Below are 23,128 nucleotides of genomic sequence, written 5' to 3' on the forward strand. Positions count from 1 at the left end.
TAATGATAATAATGATAATTTATTTATATCCCGCCCATCTGGCTGGATTTCCCCAGCCACTCTGAGGAGCCTAGTGTGCACAGTTTGGCACACAATTCTGAGAATTCCTGAAGAATCCTTTCTTTTTCACAAGTGCTCTGAGGAAGCTAACCATCTAGTGTGTTGTTTTGTGTTCCACAGGTTCTGCTAATCATAGCTCATTCGGGGCAATCCAAAAGACGAATGAGGTGCATCTCTTTTGCAGTCAGGGTGTTGAAATGCCTTCAGAGCAATTGGAGCAGCAAGCTAAGAAGCCATCTTGCCTGGGTGACATCACCCTCTGGCAAGATGGAGTTTTAATCTGGGCAGTGACATATCAAAAAAGTGACCCTATCTTAGCTCGCTCTGGAACTCCATAGGAACTCCATGGGCAGAGTTTCCGTTCTTTTCAGTGGGGCTTGCATAGAAGAACTTTATGGTGGGTTGCACCCCATAGGTCAGATCTGCTTCCTGTTCAGCTGTGCTTAAGGATATACAAAATCTGTTGCCTCATTTGGCTAATGGTAGGAATGCTTATCAGACATAATTGATCACTGCAGGTTAATGGAAAGTATACAAGCAGATATCTGACTTTAAGGGATAATCTAAGCTTTTGGAGATGTAAACAGTCCATCTTCAGAAGAGCCACAAAACTGTTATCAAATGAAGCAATTCTCTGCCTCTAATCTGATGTAATTGATTACTAGAAATTGCTGGCACATATACAAGCAGATATTATCTAACCTTGTTAAGCAATGTGCTCTGATTATTTAACCTTTGGGTGATTTAGTGGTCTGCCATAGGGATAATAAAGAGCACAGGGATGCCCATTATAAAAATGTCCTGGACTAAATTGAGGAGCGGGAGGTGGCGGCGGGGGGGTCATTAATCCTGATATAGTAGGCTGGCCTGATTGTCAGGTGGTTTTATAAGACATCAAGACAGCCCCGCCGTAACCCATCTAAAACACTGCCTCCTACAGTTGGTGGAAGTCAGGAACAGAGAAGTCCTCTGAGGGGTTCCTTCTTCGCATACAACTTCTAAGAGAAACTTCTGTGAAGAGCTGTTGAAGAGAGAAAAAAGAGGTTCTCAAAAGCAGACACGTAAGTAGAGATAGATGGCATCTCTGTTTATTAATGCCCACACAGATTCACACAGCTGCCGCCTACACCAAGACTATCTCAGTCATCATGTGTAAGGACTGCTGTATTGTCTGCATCAGAAAGAATCCCTCGTAGGATCAGACTCTACAAGGTCCCCCCCCCACCTGTTCATCAGGTGATTGTTTAAAATAAAGAGGCTAAGCAGCAGTTCAATATAGTTTCCATTGGTTACATTATGAGATATGGAGAAAGTCAGGGTGGGCATAGTGCCTCTGGCATAGCTTTTTTGCGTGTTCAGACCCAGAAACCTCCCCCCTAAATAAATTCACACTTGACTCAAATTTTGGTTTTGGTTTTTGGCAGAATTTAGGCCACAACTTTATTGATTACAGCAAGTGAATGGTTGCATAGGCTCTGGTTCGACTAGCTCCCTGCCATGCAGGTAGTGCTGACCCAGGGTTCCAGCATAGCTCAGCCAAGGGTGAACACCTGGATAAGCGGAAAGGCGGAAACAGACTATCTCCGCCACCCAAATGTCCCCCTAGACTCCGGCACAGGCACAACCCTCTCTCAGGGGTTGACCAAACCATTGAGTCCCTGGATTCCTTTAACGGAATACACTTCTCCCATCCCTGCCACCTGAACCAGAGCCTATCCGCAACATTACAAGTTGTGACAATTTGCTACGCGGCAGGCGAAACCCAAATGGCAGCAGCCAATCAGCCAAGTGGGGAAAATTCCTGCCGTGCCCCTGTCCCAACGACAGACGACACACGACGGCATAGCAAGGTCAAGCACAAAGCCCTAAAACTAGAGAGAGGTGGGCTCTGGGTCACGTGCATGGGCATAAATAGGTCCCTCGAACCGTTTGGACTGCATCCCATTGGCCAGATTGCACCCAGGTATGAGGGACCTACCAATCGGGTGTTGTGGCTGACCAATCGTACCTACCCACAACACAGGGTGTTGATTTTCCAGGTCTCACCGCAATATGTGCCCTCTTTAAGGGAGGGCCCGATTTGTCAATATATAACATAAATTACTGTGCTGTGGTACATTGCACCACCGAGCTTATTGGAAATGTGGTAGCTATATAGACTCAAGCATTAGAATATTTCAGGCAGTTGATTTCTACAGGCTTAATAAAACAAAAACCACAAACACCATACCACTGGACCACCTCCCAGAGAATGTATTACACAATTTGCAATAGGCTGACTTCCTGTAACACAGTTTAAAAACCTACCATACCATTTAAGGATAATCATACATGCACACTTCAAAAACTCCCTCAAGTATCTTTAATGGAAGAGATAGATTATATAAAATGTGGACTTATGCTTTTTGATGAATCAGATGAGGCAGAAATTTTGAAAAAGCTGATAGATCAGTGTAAAATGCTGGGGGCGGGAGGCCATTCCTATAACAGTACCAGAATCTATTGTGTATGGGGGACATTTCTCAGGCAGGAGACACATTTGACCTGTTATCATTTGTGTCTAACAAAAGGATTTTGGCTTGAGTGAAACTTGCTCCCATGTAAAATTTGTGGAAGAAACGGATGATCTTGCCTATTTTTGCAGCAGTTGAATGTCTTGTAATGTCAGTAATGTGTCTGATAGCCAGCCCACAAGGGATCCAGGCCTAGGTGGACAATTATGGACAATCATTATCACTAGGACATTTCTTCATGGTCTGGCAGAAGCCCTTTTATGCTTGCATGAATTCGCAGACTGCTCCACTAATAGAGATAAGACTCTACCAGCTTAGCAAAATACAGTAAATGTGATCTTTAGGGTCTGGAAAGTACATATGTACTGAAACCTCGGGTTGCCATATTTCAAAAAGTGCAGAACAACAAGCCGCTGTGTTACAAACTTAACACAACAAACAATGCAAGCAACACGATGACCAGTATACTAGATAGCACTGCAATTCTTATTGCATAATATACATAATTTAGTACAACAAAAACAAAATGTGTACACTTGTAAATTCTGTAATATATCTGAAATCAAATGAACACACGTCTGTCAATCTTTGAAAGTCCGTTGAAGTATAATAAATCTATAGTTGAAAAAGTAATAGATGCTATCCTGTGGGCTAAGCGGTAAAACTTTTTAGGGGTTCATGGTGCCAAAGTAGTAAGCGAATAACAACGTAGGACAGTGATCCCGGATAATCTGACTGTTTCACTGGAATCTTCTTCAGCACAACCCATAGATTAGAAAAATGCACAAGGAGCAGTGGTCATAAGGATTTTCTTAGGAAATTACAGTAAAAGTGATCTTTAGGGTCTGGAAAGTACAGATGTACCGAAACCTCGGGTTGCCATATTTCAGAAAGTGAACATTGTTGAGCTTTTTTTTGGCAAAAAGGAAAAAAGTTTTGCCCAGAGTTGTTGAGGTTTTTTCGCCGACCTGGGTTACCATATAGAGATCAGCCATGAGCTCAGGTATTTTCACGATATGTATAAGTATCTGCTTCCCCCGATGTTCGGCACGCAGGCTTTGTGATCTTATTCACCCCGTGTCTTGATTGAAGCATCTCTCAGTGAACTGAATACCCTTTCTGCCCAGTGTCTCCTCAATTGGCTTTAACAGGGGAGGCGCTCAATCATTTGTACAATTAACTGGAGAAAACCAATGGTCTGCTGCCTCCTTGTATCAAGCCCTGTATAGGAAAGCTGTTTTCTGTGTGATGGTTCATTATGTTTTTATATTTGCTGGAAGCCACCCAGAATGGCTGAGACGGGGTACAAATAATAAAATTATTATTAGTAGTATTATTGTTGTTGTGGCAGGCAGGCATGGCGAAAAGGGTTGCTGTCATTGGAGCTGGGGCCAGTGGCCTAACCGCTATTAAATGCTGCTTGGATGAAGGTCTCCAGCCAACATGTTTTGAAAGAAGTGATGACATTGGTGGGCTGTGGAGGTTCCAGGTATGTCGAAGTCTGGCTTTGTTGTTTCTTTACAAGCTGGGCTGTCTTTAGCATAGGTGGCACCGGGGTGCAAAGATCCGCCCAGCGCCCCCAAATGTTCATTACAGCTGCTGCCGCTGCCTCCTCCCAAGTACTAATAAATGCTACTTTCACGGAGGGAAGACTGGGGGTGTAGGGTGAAGGAAGAAGAAGAAGAAGAAGAGAAGGAGAGTTTGGATTTGATATCCCGCTTTATCACTACCCAAAGGAGTCTCAAAGCGGCTAAAATTCTCCTTTCCCTTCCTCCCCCACAACAAACACTCTGTGAGGTGAGTGGGGCTGAAAGACTTCAGAGGAGTGTGACCCAGCAGCTGCATGTGGAGGAGCAGGGAATCGAACCCGGTTCACCAGATTACGAGTCCCCCGCTCTTAACCACTACACCACACTGGCTCTCGAGGGAGGGAGATGCTGCCTTATGCAGGGAAGACTGGGGGTGTGGGGTGAGGGAGGGAAGGCTGGGGAGGCAAGCTGCATGCCTGCCAGCCATATAGTTTGCAGGGCGCAGCTGGCGGGCGTGCAGGGAAAGGGTAGGCCGCCAGCAAAGCTGCGCAGCTCCCTCACTCACTGGGGTGCCCCTGAGAGGCTGGTGTCCTGGCGCAACGAACCACTAAGCCCTATGGGAAAGACGGCTCTGTTTACAAGGGAATAGCAAAATGTCCATGTGCAAACAGCAATAGTGCCCCTTGCGTCAGGATCAGCATCCAGCAAACAGAATGGTGTTTTGTTTCTGCTTTGTCCACCTGTATCTGCTTAAAGAATATGTGGGGGAAGAAAAAGAGGCTGGGAGATCAAAGTTATATTTGGATGGGGGAGGGATTGCCAATCATTGGAAGATCCTATAAAAACCTTTGTATACCCGAGCACCACACCCTCCGTCAGCAGCAGCAGTAAGCCATGGGTGGCTGAAAGGAATTTTCATTTAGCCGGGGACAAATCACAGGTGAGATATCTGACTGGCTATTCTTGGGAAGAGGTTGTGATTGCAAGTGATATTTCAGATTTAGAACAGGCCAAAATCAAAATGGCTGAAAGATTCAAGCAGTCAATGCTAAAAAATGCTTTGCATTTTGAAACAGAAGTTTCTCAAAGTGTGAATCACAGGATAATAGTTTGCAGATTCTGAATATTTGTTTTGATGAAGCCAGTAAAATATAGAACAACGATATACACATTGCTAAGCTCCTAGTTTAAGAAAAGCTGCACGTTTTCCCAGGGCCTTGAAAATGAGCTACTTTCATTCTTTAAGTTTCACTATGGGTCTCTGGTCAAAAATGGTTTTTGAAGCACTATGGAAACCTGGCAAAATGTGCAGGATCAGAAACCATAGCCTGGAGCCATGATGATGATGATGATAATAATAATAATAATAATAATAATAATAATAATAATAATAATAATATTTATATCCCTCCCTCCCCAGCCAAAGCCGGGCTCAGAGCGGCTAACAACAGTAAAAATAACACAGTTTACATAAAATCACAATCAATTAATTGAAATACATTCTAAAATCAGTTCATTTAAAAATCAATTCAGAGTCAAATTAATGGCAACCATCGGGCTAGAGTTCTATGCGGATTACAGAAGGAGGGGGTCAGACTGTGCCTTCAGGTACTAAGTACCTGAAAAAACAACAACATTATTTATGTTCAGCTTTAGAAGCCCTGTTCTTAATTCTGCAATTTCCTTCAGGAGCACGATAATGGGGGCCAGGCCAGCATTTATAAATCTCTAACCATCAATACCTCAAAGGAGATGATGAGCTACAGTGACTTCCCCATCCCTGCTGAGTACCCAAACTACATGCACCACAGCAAAGTGATGGAGTACTTCAGGATGTATGCAGAACACTTTGACTTGCTCAGACACATACGGTTCAAGGTAAGAAGCCTGGCCCCTCATTCTATGGCAGGGGTCAGCAACCCTTTTCAGTCGTGGGCCAGTCCACCGTCCCTCAGACCATGTGGTGGGCCGGACTATATTTTGAAAAAAATACAGTGGTGCCCCGCAAGATGAATGCCTCGCAAGACGGAAAACCCGCTAGACGAAAGGGTTTTCCGTTTTGGAGGTGCTTCGCAAAACGAATTTCCTATGGGCTTGCTTCGCAAGACGAAAATGTCTTGCGAGTTCCTGTGGTTTCCCCCCCCCCTTTTTCCACCCTTTTTCTAAGCCGCTAAGCCGCTTATCAGCTGATCCGCTAAGCCGCTAAGCCGCTTATCAGCTGATCCGCTAAGCCGCTAATAGCGCTAAGCCACTAAGCCGCTAATGGGCTTGCTTCGCAAGACGAAAAAACCGCAAGACGAAGAGACTCGCGGAACGGATTCTTTTCGTCTTGCGAGGCACCACTGTATATGAATGAATTCCTATGCCCCACAAATAACCCAGAGATGCATTTTTAATAAAAGGACACATTCTACTCATGTAAAAACATGTTGATTCCAGGACCATTCATGGGCTGGATTGAGAAGGCAATTGGGCTGCATCCAGCCCCTGGGCCTTAGATTGCCTACCCCTGTTCTCTCTCTCTCTCTCTCTCTCTCTCTCTCTCTTAAAATAACTTTTACTGAATGATTTTATGTTACAAAAAAACCATTACAACCATACTACCACTAAATATAATTAAGAAATAAAATTACATACATCAATATTTAGTTTGATATTTGTTATTTACCGTCTTATTTCCTCCCAAACATTCCATACAAAAACACACATATGCACACACACACACACACACACACACACGATAATAATGAAAGTAAATATTTTCCCCCTTTTATCTTATAAAATCTTTTCTTCCCCTTTGACTTCCTGTCAAGTCCCTTTGCATATATTTTATCTTACAATCAAACGTACACAAAACAATAAACCTTTCTATATAAATTTTCCAATACATTCTGAAAACATAATAAATCCTTAATTGTTGTCCACCTCCTTTTAGTTCCTTTATCACTCGAATGCTAGCACGGAGTCAAAACTATTATTGTATTTTTGCTTTGAGTTTCCTGTGAGTTTGCTAGTCAACTGAGCCATCTCCACCAATTCCTGTAATTTGATTTGCCAATCTGTTATTTTTGGAGCCTCGTGATGTTTGCCTACCTGTTCTCTGGCTACCAAGGCGTAGCACCAAGCATGATCACAGTAGGGATGGTGGAAAACAGCTGGGAATGGAAAACAGAAGTAGATTCTCCTGCTGTGCCTCCCACTTCCTTTTCTTTAAATGGTTTTAAACTCAAATGATGCTTTTAATAAGGTTTTTTATTTAATTGTGGGTGAGTGCGTATCCTTTGTGTGTTTTTAAACTGTTTTCATGTTACGAGCTGCCTTGGGGTAAAGGCAAGATATAAACAAACAAACAAATAAAATGCCACAAAGGCAACTTTCAACATGTTTCAAGGGAAATTTGTAAAAAAACCAAACCCCACAAATTTTATACTCTAAAGAGGCACAAAGTTACAGGCTCAAAAAAGACAGCCTCTGATATAATAAACTAAAAGCACTTTTGGAGTGGTTGGGGTGGGGGACATTTTGACAAACCACCACAACCTCCCAGATTTGTTTGAGGTATGAACTTGATATTCCATGCCATGATATTTTATTATATATATGTTTTATGATTTCATTATGTATAATATGGGACATGGGTGGTGCTGTGGGTTAAACCACAGAGCCTAGGACTTGCTGATCAGAAGGTCAGCGGTTCGAATCCCCGTGACGGGGTGAGCTCCCGTTGCTCAGTCCCAGTTCCTGCCAACCTAGCAGTTCAAAAGCACACAATTGAGAACATATGAGGAGTTGAAAGACAAATTAACAGGCTGGCTGCAATTCCATCAAATAAATGCAGTATGGAAGGAAGACAAAAAAGTAGGGATAAATGAGGAAAAAATCTAAATTTCAGATAGAAATAATTGAAGGTAAATCCAAGTTATCTAAAATGTATAACATATTACTAGAATGGGACACTAAAGATGAAGAAATAAAGGAGGTCATGACAAAATGGGCAATGGACTTGTATCCCAATATAGAATATGATAAGTGGTTGAAATTATGGACTAGTGGAATGAAATTCACGGCATGTGTCGCACTCAGAGAAAATTTGGAAAAAATGATGTATAGGTGGTACAATACACCGGCAAAACTAGGGAAAATGTACAAAACAGGAAATAAGGCTTGCTGGAGGTGTAAAATCAAAGAAGGCAATTTCTACCATATGTGGTGGACCTGCGAAGAAATGAAGAGGTTCTGGGAACTTATTTATAATGAGTTAAAAAAAATATTTAGATACATTTCCCCTAAAAGACCAGAGGCCTTTTTACTAGGAATAATTGGGGATGAAATTAAAAAAGAAAATAAGACACTATTCCAGTATGCTACAGTCGCGGCTAGAATATTAATTGCACAAAATTGGAAAAGTTCAAACACCCCAACGATCAGAGATTGGCAAACAAAATTATTCGAATATGTTGAATTAGCAAAAATGACACAAAAAATTAGAAACCAAAAAAATACAAAGTTTATTGGTGACTGGAATAAATTTATGGAATACATTGAAGGAAATTATAGAAACTTAAAAACTATAGCAGGTTTGATATAAATCTTACGATGCGCAAACCATTAACAATTAATAGCTGCAGAAAAAAGGAAGAATTTTTATTAAGAGGCCCGAAATCGGGAGGGAAGGAGGTCAGTAGGTGCGTAGAGGAAAGATTTAAATATCTAAAGATATAAAGATTCAAGGAAGAAGACAAAGAACTGTAACGGAAACTGATGTTATTTTTGTGCTATGTATGGATATTTCTTTTGAAATTGTTGATTTGTTTTTTCCCTCCTTTTGGTTATTTAAGTGAAACTCAATAAAAAGAAATTAAAATAAAACAAAAGCACACAGTGCAAGTAGATAAATAGGTACCGCTCCGGCGGGAAGGTAAATGGCGTTTCCGTGCACTGCTCTGGTTCGCCAGAAGCGGCTTAGTCATGCTGGCCACATGACCCAGAAGCTGTACACCGGCTCCCTCAGCCAATAAAGCCAGATGAGCGCCGCAACCCCAGAGTCGGCCATGACTGGACCTAATGGTCAGGGGTCCCTTTCCCTTTCCCTTTATGTATGATATATTATTGGCCCATCCAGTTCAGCCTTCTCGTCAGCTCTGACCGCTAAGCAGCGCTCCCTCGCAGCTTCCCGCCCTTCCTGGGAGTGCCAAGTATTGCACCGGAGCCTTCTGAATGTGCACAGCAACTACAGTCGTGTTTTGTCAGCTTCCTCTAGTACGGGTCATACCACATGAGATTGTAAATGAGGCCTCACATGATTTTATGTGGACGTTCAATCTTGTCTCAAATGGTACAGTTTTTATAAGGCTCCCACACCTTGGAAACTTGCACAATGGCTGTTCTTGTTTTCTGTGCGGAGGAGCACGATTTAGCCATGTCAGCTCCCACCTGGAACCTGATCTGGTCTTATCCAAGAACAGGTTTATAACACCTCATTGAGGGGTGGCAGTGGCCTTTATGTCTAATAATAATAATAATAATAATAATAATAATAATAATATTTTATTTATACCCCACCCTCCCCAGCCAAGACCGGGCTCAGTGACAGTGACAGATATATGTATAAGCTAAACAAGCTATAGCATACGACCCCACTCTCTTGGGGCCCCCAAAAAATTTAAAGGAAAGAAACAACCTGGATGTACATTTCCAAAATATTAGATAAAAAACAAATAAAATAAAACCGACATACAGCAACAGTGTTTTGTGTTGTGTAGGCTCCTATGATGTAAGTAATGGGCCCCGCCTGCTAGCCTGCTCCCTAAAATATCACTGGTTTGCTCATTTCTATATATAGGGTGCCTACATTCTGCATGTGCAAATGGCTTTAGATACCTATTAGGTCTATAAATTACCATATAGCATATATTCAACACAAAAAACCAGCGACAATTTGTTGTTGACAAAGGACAGGTGGACATATAAAGGGCCCCATTACCTTCAGTAGCTTAGGGCCTCATCAAACCTAAATCCGGCCCTGCGTCTAGATATTCAATGTATGAGCAGTTCCCAAAATGATTCAAAGGAACCTCATCTCTGTGACCCCCCAATCTGATAAATGTTCCACTTTGCAACCCCACTCACTGGCCTTTGTGAGCATATTTTAATTCATGTGCTTCATTGCTGTGAAATGTGCATATAAAGCCAAGCATAAAAACCATTTCCCTTGTCTTTCAAGGCCTGTGTCTGCAGCATAAAGAAACGTCCAGATTTCCCCATTACTGGCCAATGGGAGGTTGTAAGTGAAATATATGGGAAGCAGGAATCTGCCATCTTTGATGCTGTCCTGGTCTGCACTGGACACCACATAGATCCTTATTTTCCACTGGATTTGTTTCCTGGTAGGTGGGATTTTCTGATGTGGTCAACTGCTTGAGAATTTTGGGGAACCCGTATGAAAGCAGAATCCCCGTGGCAGGAGTATGGTTCACCCCGCTATTCTTTTTAGGGTATTTCGGTGTCTTAGAATGTTATGTACTGAAGCTCTAACCCTGGGCCAGCAGGGGGATACGGCAGATAGTTCAGGTCCACATATGCAAATAAGGGATCGAAAGTGACGTTCAGTGATTGGATAGTTACAGAAAATGGTTACTGTTGTGTTCTAGTGGAGCCCTATATAAGCAGGCTGGCTGAACCCTTCAGTTCAGTTCTGTTCTGGCCTGTGAATAAACAAGAGCTGTTCGAAGAATCGCTGTGTTGTCTGATATGTTCACCCACAACTTAACATAGAATATTTATAATATAGTAACATCAACAGCCTCAAATATTTAAGGCACTGTGTGTGGGAACAGTTTACAATGCCGCTGAGATTATTAGGACGCCAACATTTAAGAGCAAATTTCTAGGCAACTTTGTTTTTGCCTGTGCAAAAAGGACACATGCCATGCTTAGCCTAAATTTACAGGGGTGCCCAAACTTTTCCCAAAGAGGGCCAGATTTGATGAAGTGAACATGCGTGAGGGCCAACCAAAGTTGCTGAGCGTTTTTAAAGATTTTAAAGACATATACTGCCACATGGGCTGGATTAAATTGACTGGTGGACCGGATTAGGCCCCAAAACTCGATTGGGAGTCGCCGAGAGTGGCTGGGGAAACGGGGTATAAATAAATTATTATTATTATTATTATTATTATTATTATTATTATTATTATTATTATATTTTGGACATGCCTGGCCTAAAACGACAAAAGCTCTCCATGATCCCAGGTGAAGTTTTTCTATGTGACCTGGGTGTAAAAGACCTGAGTTCAAATTCCAACAGAGAAAGTTCGCTTTGGGTTAAGGTGCCTCAGCTGCATAATGGTAGCACCAGCAGGAACTTTCCCGGGAATTGTGTCTGTTGGGAAGAGATCTGGTTCTAGGTTTTGAATGAATGACACTAGCCCAACTAGTGTTAGTTTACTTTTTGTCCTAGTTTGGGACCCAAGCCAGATATCAAGATGTGAACAAGTTTGCTAGGCAAAAAGAGGAGACCTGTGGAAATAAATTTGGCACTTTGGAAGCACATGGTGCTGCCCAAGAAGCTGTAATTATTTTGTTTCATTTAGGACACAAAAGTGTTAAAATCTCACAAGGACCCTTGGTTCAGTTGGTTAGGCTGAGGGCCAGTGACCTCCCTACAGTGACTTAAAGTTGAACCAGATGTAATAATGTCATCCATATATTTTGTTAATTCCTTGTATACCCCAGTCAAATAAAAGGTGGAGGGTTTAGAAGGTTCCAAATATGACACACAATAAGAAGAAAATGAAGAAGGAGCCCCAAACCTTCTTTCTCCATATTACCTCCCAGTGGTCAATTCCTGTTCCCGAACTTAGCTACAACACCACATGTACGCTGGGTTGCAACCCATGCTTTCTGCCCCAAACCTGATGGTCTGGACCAACCTTTCTCAACCTTGGGTCCTCACATGTTGTTGGACTACAGCTCCCATCAACCCCAGCTAGCAGGACCAATGGTCAGGGATGATTTGAGTCGTGGTCCAACAACATCTGGGGACCCAAGGATGAGAAAGGCTGGTTTAGACGCTGCTGCCCACTGCCTTTTTTTGGCTGTAGGGACTGCAAGAAGAGGTGGTTCATCATCATCTCATCCAGTGTCTATTTAGCCAGCTATACCTATCCCTGCTTCTTGGGAGAAAAGCGATGACAAACCTAGACAGCATCTTAAAAAGCAGACACATCACCTTGCCAACAAAGGTCCGTATAGTTAAAGCTATGGTTTTCCCAGTAGTGGTGTATGGAAGTGAGAGCTGGACCATGAAGAAGGCAGATCGCCGAAGAATTGATGCTTTTGAATTATGGTGCTGGAGGAGACTCTCGAGAGTCCCATGGACTGCAAGAAGATCAAACCTATTCATTCTGAAGGAAATCAGCCCTGAGTGCTCACTGGAAGGACAGATCCTGAAGCTGAGACTCCAATACTTTGGCCACCTCATGAGAAGAGAAGACTCCCTGGAAAAGACCCTGATGTTGGGAAAGATGGAGGGCCCAAGGAGAAGGGGACGACAGAGGACGAGATGGTTGGACAGTGTTCTCGAAGCTATGGACATGAGTTTGACCACGCTGTGGGAGGCAGTGGAAGACAGGAGTGCCTGGTGTGCTCTGGTCCATGGGGTCACGAAGAGTTGGACACGACTAAACGACTAAACAACAACAACAACACCTATCCCAGATTGTAGAAACTGGTGTTGGGATATGCTAGGTAGCATGCAGTAAATATATATGGGTGACGAATACAAAACAACAACAACAACAATTTATTATTTATACCTCACCCATCTGGCTGGGTTTCCCCAGCCACTCTGGGTGGCTTCCAACAGACTACTAAAATACAATAGTCTATTAAACATTAAAAGCTTTTCCTAAATTGGCTGATTATGGCAAGTGTGGGGAACCTTTCACACTCCAGATGTTGCTAAACTACAACTCCCATCCTCGCTGGCTATTGGCCACACTTGCAGCCTGGTGAGAGTTTTGGTTCAGGAACATTTGACAGGCCAAATGTTCTCCACAGCTTATGGCATTTATATATCACCCATTATAAAACTATCGAGGTGGTTTACAGAAGAGCTTAGTTAAAGGAAATGCAATTTAGCTGAAAGAACAAAAACTCTAAATAGATGCAGCAGTAAAGCTCCAAGCAGTATGAAACAGAAAGAAAGCCAGCCTGATGGGAACTAGAGTCCAGGAGCACCAGGAGGGTTACAAGTGCCCCATCTCTTTAAAGCCCAATGTGGCCTAGGACCCACGTACCTACTGGACTGCCTCTCCTGGTATGCCCCGTGGAGGACCTTAAAGTCCACAAATGACAACACTTTGGAGGTCCCAAGTCGCAAGGTGGTTTGATTGGTCTCAATTAGGGCCAGGGCCTTTTCAGTACTGGCCCCGACTTGGTGGAACGCTCTGTCACAAGAGACTAGGGCCTTGCGGGACTTGACATCTTTCCGCAGGGCCTGCAAGACAGAGCTGTTCCACCTGGCCTTTGGTTTGGACTCAGCCTTATGTTTCCCTCCCTTTATGGTTTTGATCTATGGGCTACTATTAAAATGAGGCTGCATTTTAAGTTACCGTATTTTTTGCACCATAACACTCACTTTTTTCCTCCTAGAAAGTAAGGGGAAATGTCTGTGCGTGTTATGGAGCGAATGCCTGTGGGTGGCAGGGGGGATCTGCTGCAGTCGTGAGCAGAGGATCCATGGTCCCCCTTCCTTCCCTCCTCCGTGGTTACAAAGCATGGATCCACATGGATCCTCAGGATTTTTGCATTGGGCTACTCCAAACTCACTGTCAGATCACATGTCTGTGGCCACAGCATGAACCACAAAAATCATATATCCACTATTTCATTTAGAATATTTTTTTTCTTGTTTTCCTCCTCTAAAAACTACGTGCGTGTTATGGTCTGGTGCGTGTTATAGAGCGAAAAATACAGTATATTTTAACCTGTCTTTTAAATTGGTTTGTTTTTTTAATTGTAATTTTACTGGTGTTAGCTGCCCTGAGCCCGGCTCTGGCCAGGGAGGGCGGGGTATAAATTAAAAAAATATTATTATATTTATTATTATTATTATCTCTGCTTGGAGGAAGAGCATTTCCTCCCTGGGGCGATGTCAGTCTTGACAATCCTTGCTAGGGACACAGATAACTCTGTGAAACCTGTACAGATGTTTAAATTTGAGGCTTCCCCCTGACAGTGGAAGCAACAAGGATACACCTTGCTCAGCATCATGCAAAATGGCTTATTTCTCCTTTTCACAGGTGTTGAGAAGTTTAAGGGGAAAATTATGCACAGCCGAGAATATAAGCACCCTGAAAAATTCCGGGACCAGCGAATCCTCGTGATAGGCTTGGGAAATTCTGGAGCAGACATCTCTGTGGACCTCAGCCATGTCACTAAGCAGGTGCTGCTCACTTAAGAAAAAAACAAATAAATCATTTGCCTTATATTCTCATAAATATCTTTCTGGGGCACCTTTCTCAAGCTTTGGGCCCTGTAGTGCCACTGAAACCAAGAGAAGTGAGCTCCTGCTAGCGACACTTAACTGCTTAATTCTGCAAGTGTTTATTTGTGAGAAAGTCTCACTTAACTCAATGGGACTTGATGCCTCAGAATCTTTTTCCTAAATATGCAATTTAAAAACAAAACACAAAGCAATTCATGGGTGACTTTGAAGTTGAGCAATGGACCCACAGAGGGTGGGATTGCTTAGCTCTTGGAGCCCCTACAAAATCCTACCAATTTTTCACCCACAGGGGAAAATATACTGGAGTTCCCCCTGTAGGATAATATTCCAAAATGGTTTCCCCCACCTGCCGTGTATCAAAGGATAGTGTGTCAAACCCCTACAAGGACACTGCCAGCACATTCTAGTATATGTGTCGGTTATGCCTGAACATGTAAACATGTGATTCCATTACACTTGGCTCTCAGTAGGCATCTGTGGTGGGTTTTTCTTCCTTAACCTGCCCCTGTCTCCTCCGGATAGATCTTTCTGAGCACCAGAACTGGCACTTGGGTGGTGAATCGTGTCTCCGATGATGGGTACCCCTTAGACGTGGTTCATTTTACACGCTTCAAAAACCTCCTTCGCAATATGCTTCCTTGCACTCTGGTGAACCTGTGGGGAGAGAAGAAGCTGAACGCGAGGTTTAATCATGAGAACTATGGTATAAAACCCCAGCACAGGTAAGGCAGGAGTCTTTTTGAGAGCCAGTGTGGTGTAGTGGTTAAGAGTGGTAGATTTGTAATCTGGGGAACCGGGTTCGATTCCCTGCTCCTCCACATGCAGGATGCTGGGTGACCTCCACATGCTGGGTGACCTTGGGCCAGTCACACTTCTCTGAAGTCTCTCAGCCCCACTCACCTCACAGAGTGTTTGTTGTGGGGGAGGAAGGGAAAGGAGAATGTTAGCCGCTTTGAGACTCCTTCGGGTAGTGATAAAGCAGGATATCAAATCCAAACTCTTCTTCTTCATCATTTTTAATCTTGGAGAATTGTGAAGGGTGGGGAATTATGCCTTTCTTTGCTGTTTTTAGCATTTCTTCTTTTTCTTGTGAATATTCAAGGAACCATTTGCATTCTTTTATTAAAAGTTGGTTACCTTGATTTCTTATTTTTCCAGTAAGTTTCACCATTTCTGCATATTCCATAAGTTTTTATATCCATTCTTCTTTCGCTGGGACGTCTTCTTCTTTCCATTTTTGGGCAAGTAACATTCTTGCCGCTGTAGTCGCATACATAAATAAATTTCAATACAGTTTGGGTAGTTCTGTCCCTATAATTCCCAAAAGGAAAGCTTCTGGGTTTGGTTTTTTTACAAACATTTTTTTAAACATCTTTTTCAATTCATTACATATCATTTCCCAGTTAAGCTTTAACCTTACTACAAGACCACCACATATGGTCAAAAAGAACCTTCTTTCTCTTTACACTTCCAACACTTATTTGATATTGATTTATACATTTTTGCCATTTATTCGGTGTTAGGTACCACCGATATAACATTTTCATATAATTTTCTTTTAGACCATAACATGCTGTAAATTTTATATCCATATTCCACGATCGTTCCCATGCTTCCATATCTAGATTATAACCAATAACTATTGTCCAATGTATCATTGAGGATTTTACTTGCTCATCCTTTTATCTCCCATTCCAATAATATTTTATACATTTTAGACAGGACTTTTACATTACATGCCAACAGATCTCTCTTCAGTTGTGATATTTGTTTCCCAAACCCTTGTATCCTATCTTTCTTAAATACTTCACTCAAATGATGATATTGTATTCATGTTGTTAATTTTCCTGATAATTCCTTAAATTCTTTTAATGGATACTCTCCTCCCTCTTGGTTTAATAAATTTCTTTAAGCTGTCCACCCTTCTATCAGATTCTTTTTCTTTACCGCTATAGCTTCCAATGGACGCGGGTGGCGTTGTGGGTTAAACCACAGAGCCTAGGATTTGCCGATTGGAAGGTCGGTGGTTCGAATCCCCGCGACGACGGAGTGAGCTCCCGTTGCTTGGTTCTTGCTCCTGCCAACCTAGCAGTTCGAAAGCACGTCAACGTGCAAGTAGATAAATAGGTACCTCTCTGGCGGGCAGGTAAACGGCGTTTCCGTGTGCTGCTCTGGTTCGCCAGAAGCGGCTTAGTCATGCTGACCACATGACCCAGAAGCTGTCTGCGGACAAACGCCGGCTCCCTCGGCCTATAGAGCGAGATGAGCGCAGCAACCCCAGAGTCGGTCACGACTGGACCTAACGGTCAGGGGTCCCTTTACCTTTATAGCTTCCAAAGGTGAGAGCCAAATGGATGGGGCTGAATCAACCAGCTCCCCTCTCTTATTCCTCTTCTCCCACATCACTGCCTGACCTCTCTCCACCTCCATTCTGAGAGTTCCCTCATCCTTTGACACATCCTGCCTTTCCCACCCCATCCTGGCCGGCACCACAGGGAACATGCAGCTAGTCTCTCTGGCCTCACTTGTAATAATCTCCTCTCCATTTTTCTTTCTGTCCACGTGCGTGAAAATATATATGTATCCATACTGTCAGGCTTCAGGGAATTCGATCCCTCCCACCGTGGCAGCCAAGAAGCAGATAACAAGAAGAGTTCTTACCAAGTCTTTATTCAATATTCACAGAGAGAGAACACAGAAAAGCCATCTCTCTTAGATAATGTCGTTGCTCCGAGTACAGTCCCACCCCCTCCGTCTCTCCTATTATACATCATCCTTGTGTCGACTGACCTGTGCTTTCTGCCTCTGAGCTTTCTGTTCTACTACTCTCAATGCACGCCAGGTCCTGGGAGGGGGGTTGGTTAGGAATGCTTTCTAAAGTTACTGAGTCTGTTAGCTGTATCTCCCCTGGTGCTTCTTCTTCCTGCTGCTCCTCTCCCAATATTTCCTAGCTTCTCCCCTCTGCAGCCTCTGAACTATGACCTTCTGCAAACCACTGTTCTAAATCTATACTGTCCTCCTCTTCTTGGGAAGATTCAGGAAGGGGGGTGGTCCCCACCATTCCTCCTCAGTCCTGACACATACACACAGAGAAGCAAAGGCTTCTCCCCTTTTGCTCCGTAAAGAGCCATGCACACTGGAGGGTGACAGACAACCAAGGAATAAATCTAAATCAACTTCTGCAAGCACAGAACAACCCACCCAGAGGTTGCAGCACTTCAAGGTCTCTTTCCTTCTTTGCTCCATAGGTTCCTCAGTAGGTATCCCATTGCAGCTGATGACCTTCCGAACGCCATAATTTCTGGCAGGGTGCTCATGAAGCCAAACGTGAAGGAGTTCACTGGGAGAGGAGTGATATTTGAAGATGGCAGCAGAGAGGAAGACATTGACGTGGTGATCTTTGCCACAGGATACAACTACTCATTTGCCTTTGTTGAGGAGGGAGTCATCCAGACAAGGGACAATTGGATCCCGCTATATAAGTTTGTCTTCCCACCACAGCTGGAAAAGCCCACACTGGCAATCATTGGCCTCCTCCAACCTTTGGGAGCCATCATGCCAATAGCTGAACTCCAAGCTCGCTGGGCCACGAGAATCTTCAAGGGTAAGGAAGAGAGGAATACACTGGGGATTCCCAAGCTACTGCTCTGCTGAGGTCTCCAGCTTGGGCTCTGTTCTGTATAATGAACTCCCTGATCCATGCTGGAACAACAAAGAATTATGGGTGGATTCTCATGGGTGTGAAAAGGTGGCTTCTAATCCAACCATGCATTTCTGTAGCTGTGTCTGGGAGAGGACTGAGTTATGAGAGAGGTTGCAGTAGGCAAGGACACCAGGGCTTGAACCAGAGTTTTACCCGAGAGGACAGGAAGAAATGAGCAGCTTTTTGCATTCTTGGTCAGGAGAAAGAGAGCTGCGAAACAATTGGCCAGCTGATCCTTTATTTGAAATGCTTAACTGGTACATATCTGTGTGTTATTTTTCAGGCCTGCTCAAGTTGCCTTCAGAGGATGAAATGATGGCTGACATTACCGAGAAGGTCAAGTATAATGAGAAACGGTAGGTTGTGCCATCTTTCCATACTTACAGTGAGGGATGTTGATTTCTCCTGGGACTTCAGCATGCTAAATTTCATGGTCTCGGAAGCTTGCGTCTCATTTCTAGCTTTGTAGAGTGTTCTTCAAATGTGTAGTTTGCCAGAGCTTCCCATTAGTTCATGTCGTTTTTCACCTCTACATTGCTGGTACATGCACATGGATAAAATGTGGCAGAAAAGCAATATTTGTGCCAGTGTACAAGCTTTTCCCCTGCAGGATTCCCCCAGTGTTTGAATAGGGTGGCAAGTGTGTGACCTTTGACCACCAATTTGGGAAGACTAGTAACCCTTGAGCAATAGGATGTGGGGTAGAGGAACAGTTTGGGGCTAGTTTCCCCTTTCAACTAGGAGTCAGGGAAGCAGAAAGAGCAGTGAGTTGACTGAGTCTGAAGCATCCTTCCAGTCCACAGTTGCTCTTTGGTGACCTGATGCAGAATTACCGTATTTTTTGCTCTATAAGACTCACTTTTTCCCTCCTAAAAAGGTGCAATGTGTGTGCGTCTTATGGAGCGAATGCAGGCTGCGCAGCTATCCCAGAAGCCAGAACAGCAAGAGGGATTGCTGCTTTCACTGCACAGAGATCCCTCTTGCTGTTCTGGCTACTGAGATTCAGAATATTTGTTTTCTTGTTTTCCTCCTCCAAAAACTAGGTGCGTCTTGTGGTCTGGTGCGTCTTATAGAGTGAAAAATACGGTGCCAACTTTGTTGCCTGCTAAGATGTGCAGCCTCTGCCCAGCCTGGATATTTGTAAACAAAGCAAATAGCCACAAGAGATGATAAGTCTCCAATGCTCTCCCGTCCACAGGAAAGGGGACCCTGCAGTTCTGTCCTGAAGCCTCTCGCAGAAGTAGGGAGTGTGTTGCCACTGGAAATGATGAGTCTTGCTCCCTGGGATTAAAAGCAGCCAAATGCGCCAAACTTGGCAAAGGGGAGAGGGTGTGGCTGTAGGGAGACGAAGCTGGAGCCGCATTTAAGGCAGGGGTCAGCAAACTTTTTCAGCAGGGGGCCAGACCACTGTCCCTCAGACCTTGTTAGGGGCCGGACTATATTTTCAATAAAAGGACACATTCTACTCATGTAAAAACATGCTGAATCCCAGACCATCCGCGGGCTGGATTTAGAAGGCGATTGGGCTAGATCTGGCCTCCGGGCCTTAGTTTGCCTACCCATGGTTTAAGGCAGCCTTCCTCAACCTGTGGATCCCCAGATGTTGTTGAACTACAACTCCCATCACCCCTAGCTAGCAAGGCCAGAGCTCAGGGATGATGGGAGTTGTAGTCCAACAACATCTGGGGACCCACAGGTTGAGAACCGCTAGTTTAACGTCTCCTTAAAGGTAAAGGGTAATGGGACCCCTGACAATTAGGTCCAGTTGTGGCTGACTCTGGGGTTGCGGCGCTCATCTCGCTTTATTGGCCAAGGGAGCCGGTGTACAGCTTCCGGGTCATGTGGTCAGCATGACTAAGTCACTTCTGGCAAACCAGAGCAGTGCACGGAAACGTCGTTTACCTTCCCGCCAGAGGTACCTATTTATCTACTTGCACTTTGACATGCTTTCGAACTGCTAGGTTGGCAGGAGCAGGGACCGAGCAATGGGAGCTCACCCTGTCACGGGGATTCGAACCGCCAACCTTCTGATCGGCAAGCCCAGGGGTCTAACTAATGCCTGCCAATTCTCCCCCTCTCTCCTTAGATATGTGCCAAGCCAGCACACCATGCTGCAGGTGCAGTATGTTGATCACATGGACGAACTGGCCTCCCTGTCGGGAGTGAAGCCCAACCTGCTGCGTCTCATCCTGACGGACCCAAAGCTGGCCTGGGAGGTGTTCTTTGGGCCCTGCTCTCCGGCGCAGTTCCGTCTGACCGGGCCTGGGAAGTGGGAGGGGGCCAGAAACGCCATCCTGACCCAGAAGGAGAGGATTGTCAAGGCCACCAAGACCCGAGGCCTGCAGAGCTGCGTGGGCACCAGTCTGCCTTCGACGCCTTGTTTCTTCATCAAAGTTCTTGGCTGTTTTGCCATCTTTGCCATCCTAGTAGCTTACCTGTAGATTGGAGCCAGAGGGGAACCCATTTCCTTGTACCTGCACACCCTTGTAGCTGGCAAACATCTAGGATGCTGGGAAGAACAGGTGTGGCTTTAAAAAGAGCAGAATCTGTTACATGTTAACTCTAGCTTGTTCAGCAGTGAGCAGATCGTGCAATGAATTCCTCCCCCAACGTCTTCTCCCTTACACTAGTCTGCTTGTTAACATTCACACAACGAAGGGGACTCTGCCCTCACAGGCATATTCAGGATAATACTTGCACTTCTTTTTTGCTGTTGTTCTTTTTTAAAAATAATAACTTTTATTAGTTTTCAATTACAGTCCAATCATAGCCTCATTATAACAATACCCATTTTCTAATGCCAATCGTTCAAATACCAAATTATATAATTTAGATAAGGTGACACCCCCCCCGCATGCTAGAATTGATGGTTTGATGATTTTCTTTATTCCAAAATCTTATTAATTTTAATTACATTCCGGTCATAATAATAATCCCTTATACAACAACTGCAATATTAATAACTTCTATTCGTGCTGACACATTAAATGATTTATAAAACTACAAGTTTTATAATCCTTGTTCTTCCTGTGTGTGGCAGTTATTCTGTCCATGGTGTTTCTTCCTGTCCATGTAAAATGTTACGTATGCCTTTTCCTGGTTGTTGCTGTTATCCATCATGCCTTGGGCGGAGCTGATATCCCATTGTGGTTCCAGAAATTTCTCCCTCACTCTGTCCCGTGCTTCGTTATTTTGCAACTTTCACAACAGCTGCAAAAGTCACACTGTCCTAATAAATAACATTTTTTCATCATTTTCCCTCTCACCCTGGCTCTCTCAATGTGTTCAGCACCCTAATCTGAGGACTCTCACATTCAAAAGTTCCTAAGGAAAGCAAACCCTGTTATGATGACAGATAATAAAAAGCTACCTTGTGACTTGTATGAGTTCTATGAACATCCCCCATCTTTTCCTGCACGGATCAGGCTTTTGAACTCCTGAGAAGTGAGGATAAACAGTTTTTGAAATTACAGAGCAATAGCCACGTTAATATTTTATTCATGCAGCTGCCAGTCTACAACAGCTTATAACACAACAAATCTGCCCGTCTTTTAAGATGCCACAAGGCCCTGGGAAACTCTAGCAGCTTAAGCTTCTGTGAGATGGAGAAATGTCAAAACTGGATGCTTGCTGAATTTCTAAGAAATAAAACATATAATATGCTGAGCTAATCACAGTGACTGTTTACTGAAGTGCATGAAATGAAACATTATCAGTAAGATATCAAGTAGGGATGGGCAACCTTTTAGGGCATGGATAGGCAAACTAAGGGATGCGGGTAGTGCTGTGGGTTAAACCACAGAGCCTAGGACTTGCTGATCAGAAGGTTGGCGGTTCGAATCCCCACGACAGGATGAGCTCCCGTTGCTTGGTCCCTGCTCCTGCCAACCTAGCAGTTCGAAAGCACGTCAAAGTGCAAGTAGATAAATAAGTACCGCTGTGGCAGGAAGGTAAACGGTGTTTCTGTGCACTGCTCTGGTTCGCCAGAAGCGGCTTAGTCATGCTGGCCACATGACCTGGAAGCTGTACGCCGGTTCCCTTGGCCAATAAAGCGAGATGAGCGCCGCAACCCCAGAGTTGGTCACGACTGGACCTAATGGTCAGGGGTCCCTTTACCTTAGGCAAACAAAGGCCCGGGGGCCGGATCCAGCCCAATCACCTTCTAAATCCGGCCCATGGATAGTCCAGGAATCAGCATGTTTTTACATGAGTAGAATGTGTCCTTTTATTTAAAATGCATCTCTGGGGTATTTGTGGGGCATAGGATTTTGTTCACCCCCCCAAAAAAAATATAGTCTAGCCCTCCACAAGGTCTGAGGGACAGTGGACTGGCCCCCTGCTGAAAAAGTTTGCTGACCCCTGTTTTAGGGACTAGTACACAGGACCAGATTCAGCTTGCTAGTCCTAATTAGCAGAAGCTCACAAAAATACTTCTGCTAGAGCAGTGCCACCTCTCCCCACTTCCTCCCCCCCATGTGGCCCAAAATAACTTGGGCTGTGTGCGAGGAGAATCCCAGGATAGCATGCAGGGGAGCAGAGGGGAGATTGTTCCATTGGGCAAGCAGAAGGGCCTACGCACACAGACCTTTCTAAGAGTGGAATGCCGAATTCCTCCCTATGGGGTGGGGAGCACACACTTGTCAATCTCCTGATGTCACGATCATCTAATGTCATAATGACAGCAGGTGGTTGCCGTGTGTCAGAGCATAGTGCTTTGCGATACACATCCCACATGCCCAACAATAAGCTGGGTGCTCTGCAAGCCCCAAACTTGAAAGTTAGAGAGGACGAAATGTGCAGAATGGGAGAGGCA

At 44.1% G+C, this 23,128-nt stretch overlaps 1 protein-coding gene across 1 annotated transcript; it reads left to right on the forward strand.

Annotated features, from left to right (window-relative positions):
- Positions 1-766: 766 nt before the first annotated feature.
- Positions 767-22,194, forward strand: LOC309343857 (flavin-containing monooxygenase 5-like). The gene is made up of 9 exons (XM_081865998.1): positions 767-1,121; positions 3,925-4,062; positions 5,792-5,980; positions 10,326-10,488; positions 14,407-14,549; positions 15,135-15,334; positions 17,861-18,216; positions 18,599-18,671; positions 20,402-22,194. The coding sequence occupies exons 2-9, from the start codon at positions 3,931-3,933 to the stop codon at positions 20,754-20,756; spliced, it is 1,611 nt and encodes a 536-aa protein (XP_081722124.1). The 5' UTR covers positions 767-1,121; positions 3,925-3,930; the 3' UTR covers positions 20,757-22,194.
- The last annotated feature ends 934 nt before the right edge of the window (positions 22,195-23,128 follow it).

Source organism: Podarcis erhardii (genome assembly GCF_964252035.2).
Source record: "Podarcis erhardii genome assembly, chromosome: 6".
Classification (NCBI taxonomy): Eukaryota; Metazoa; Chordata; class Lepidosauria; order Squamata; family Lacertidae; genus Podarcis; species Podarcis erhardii.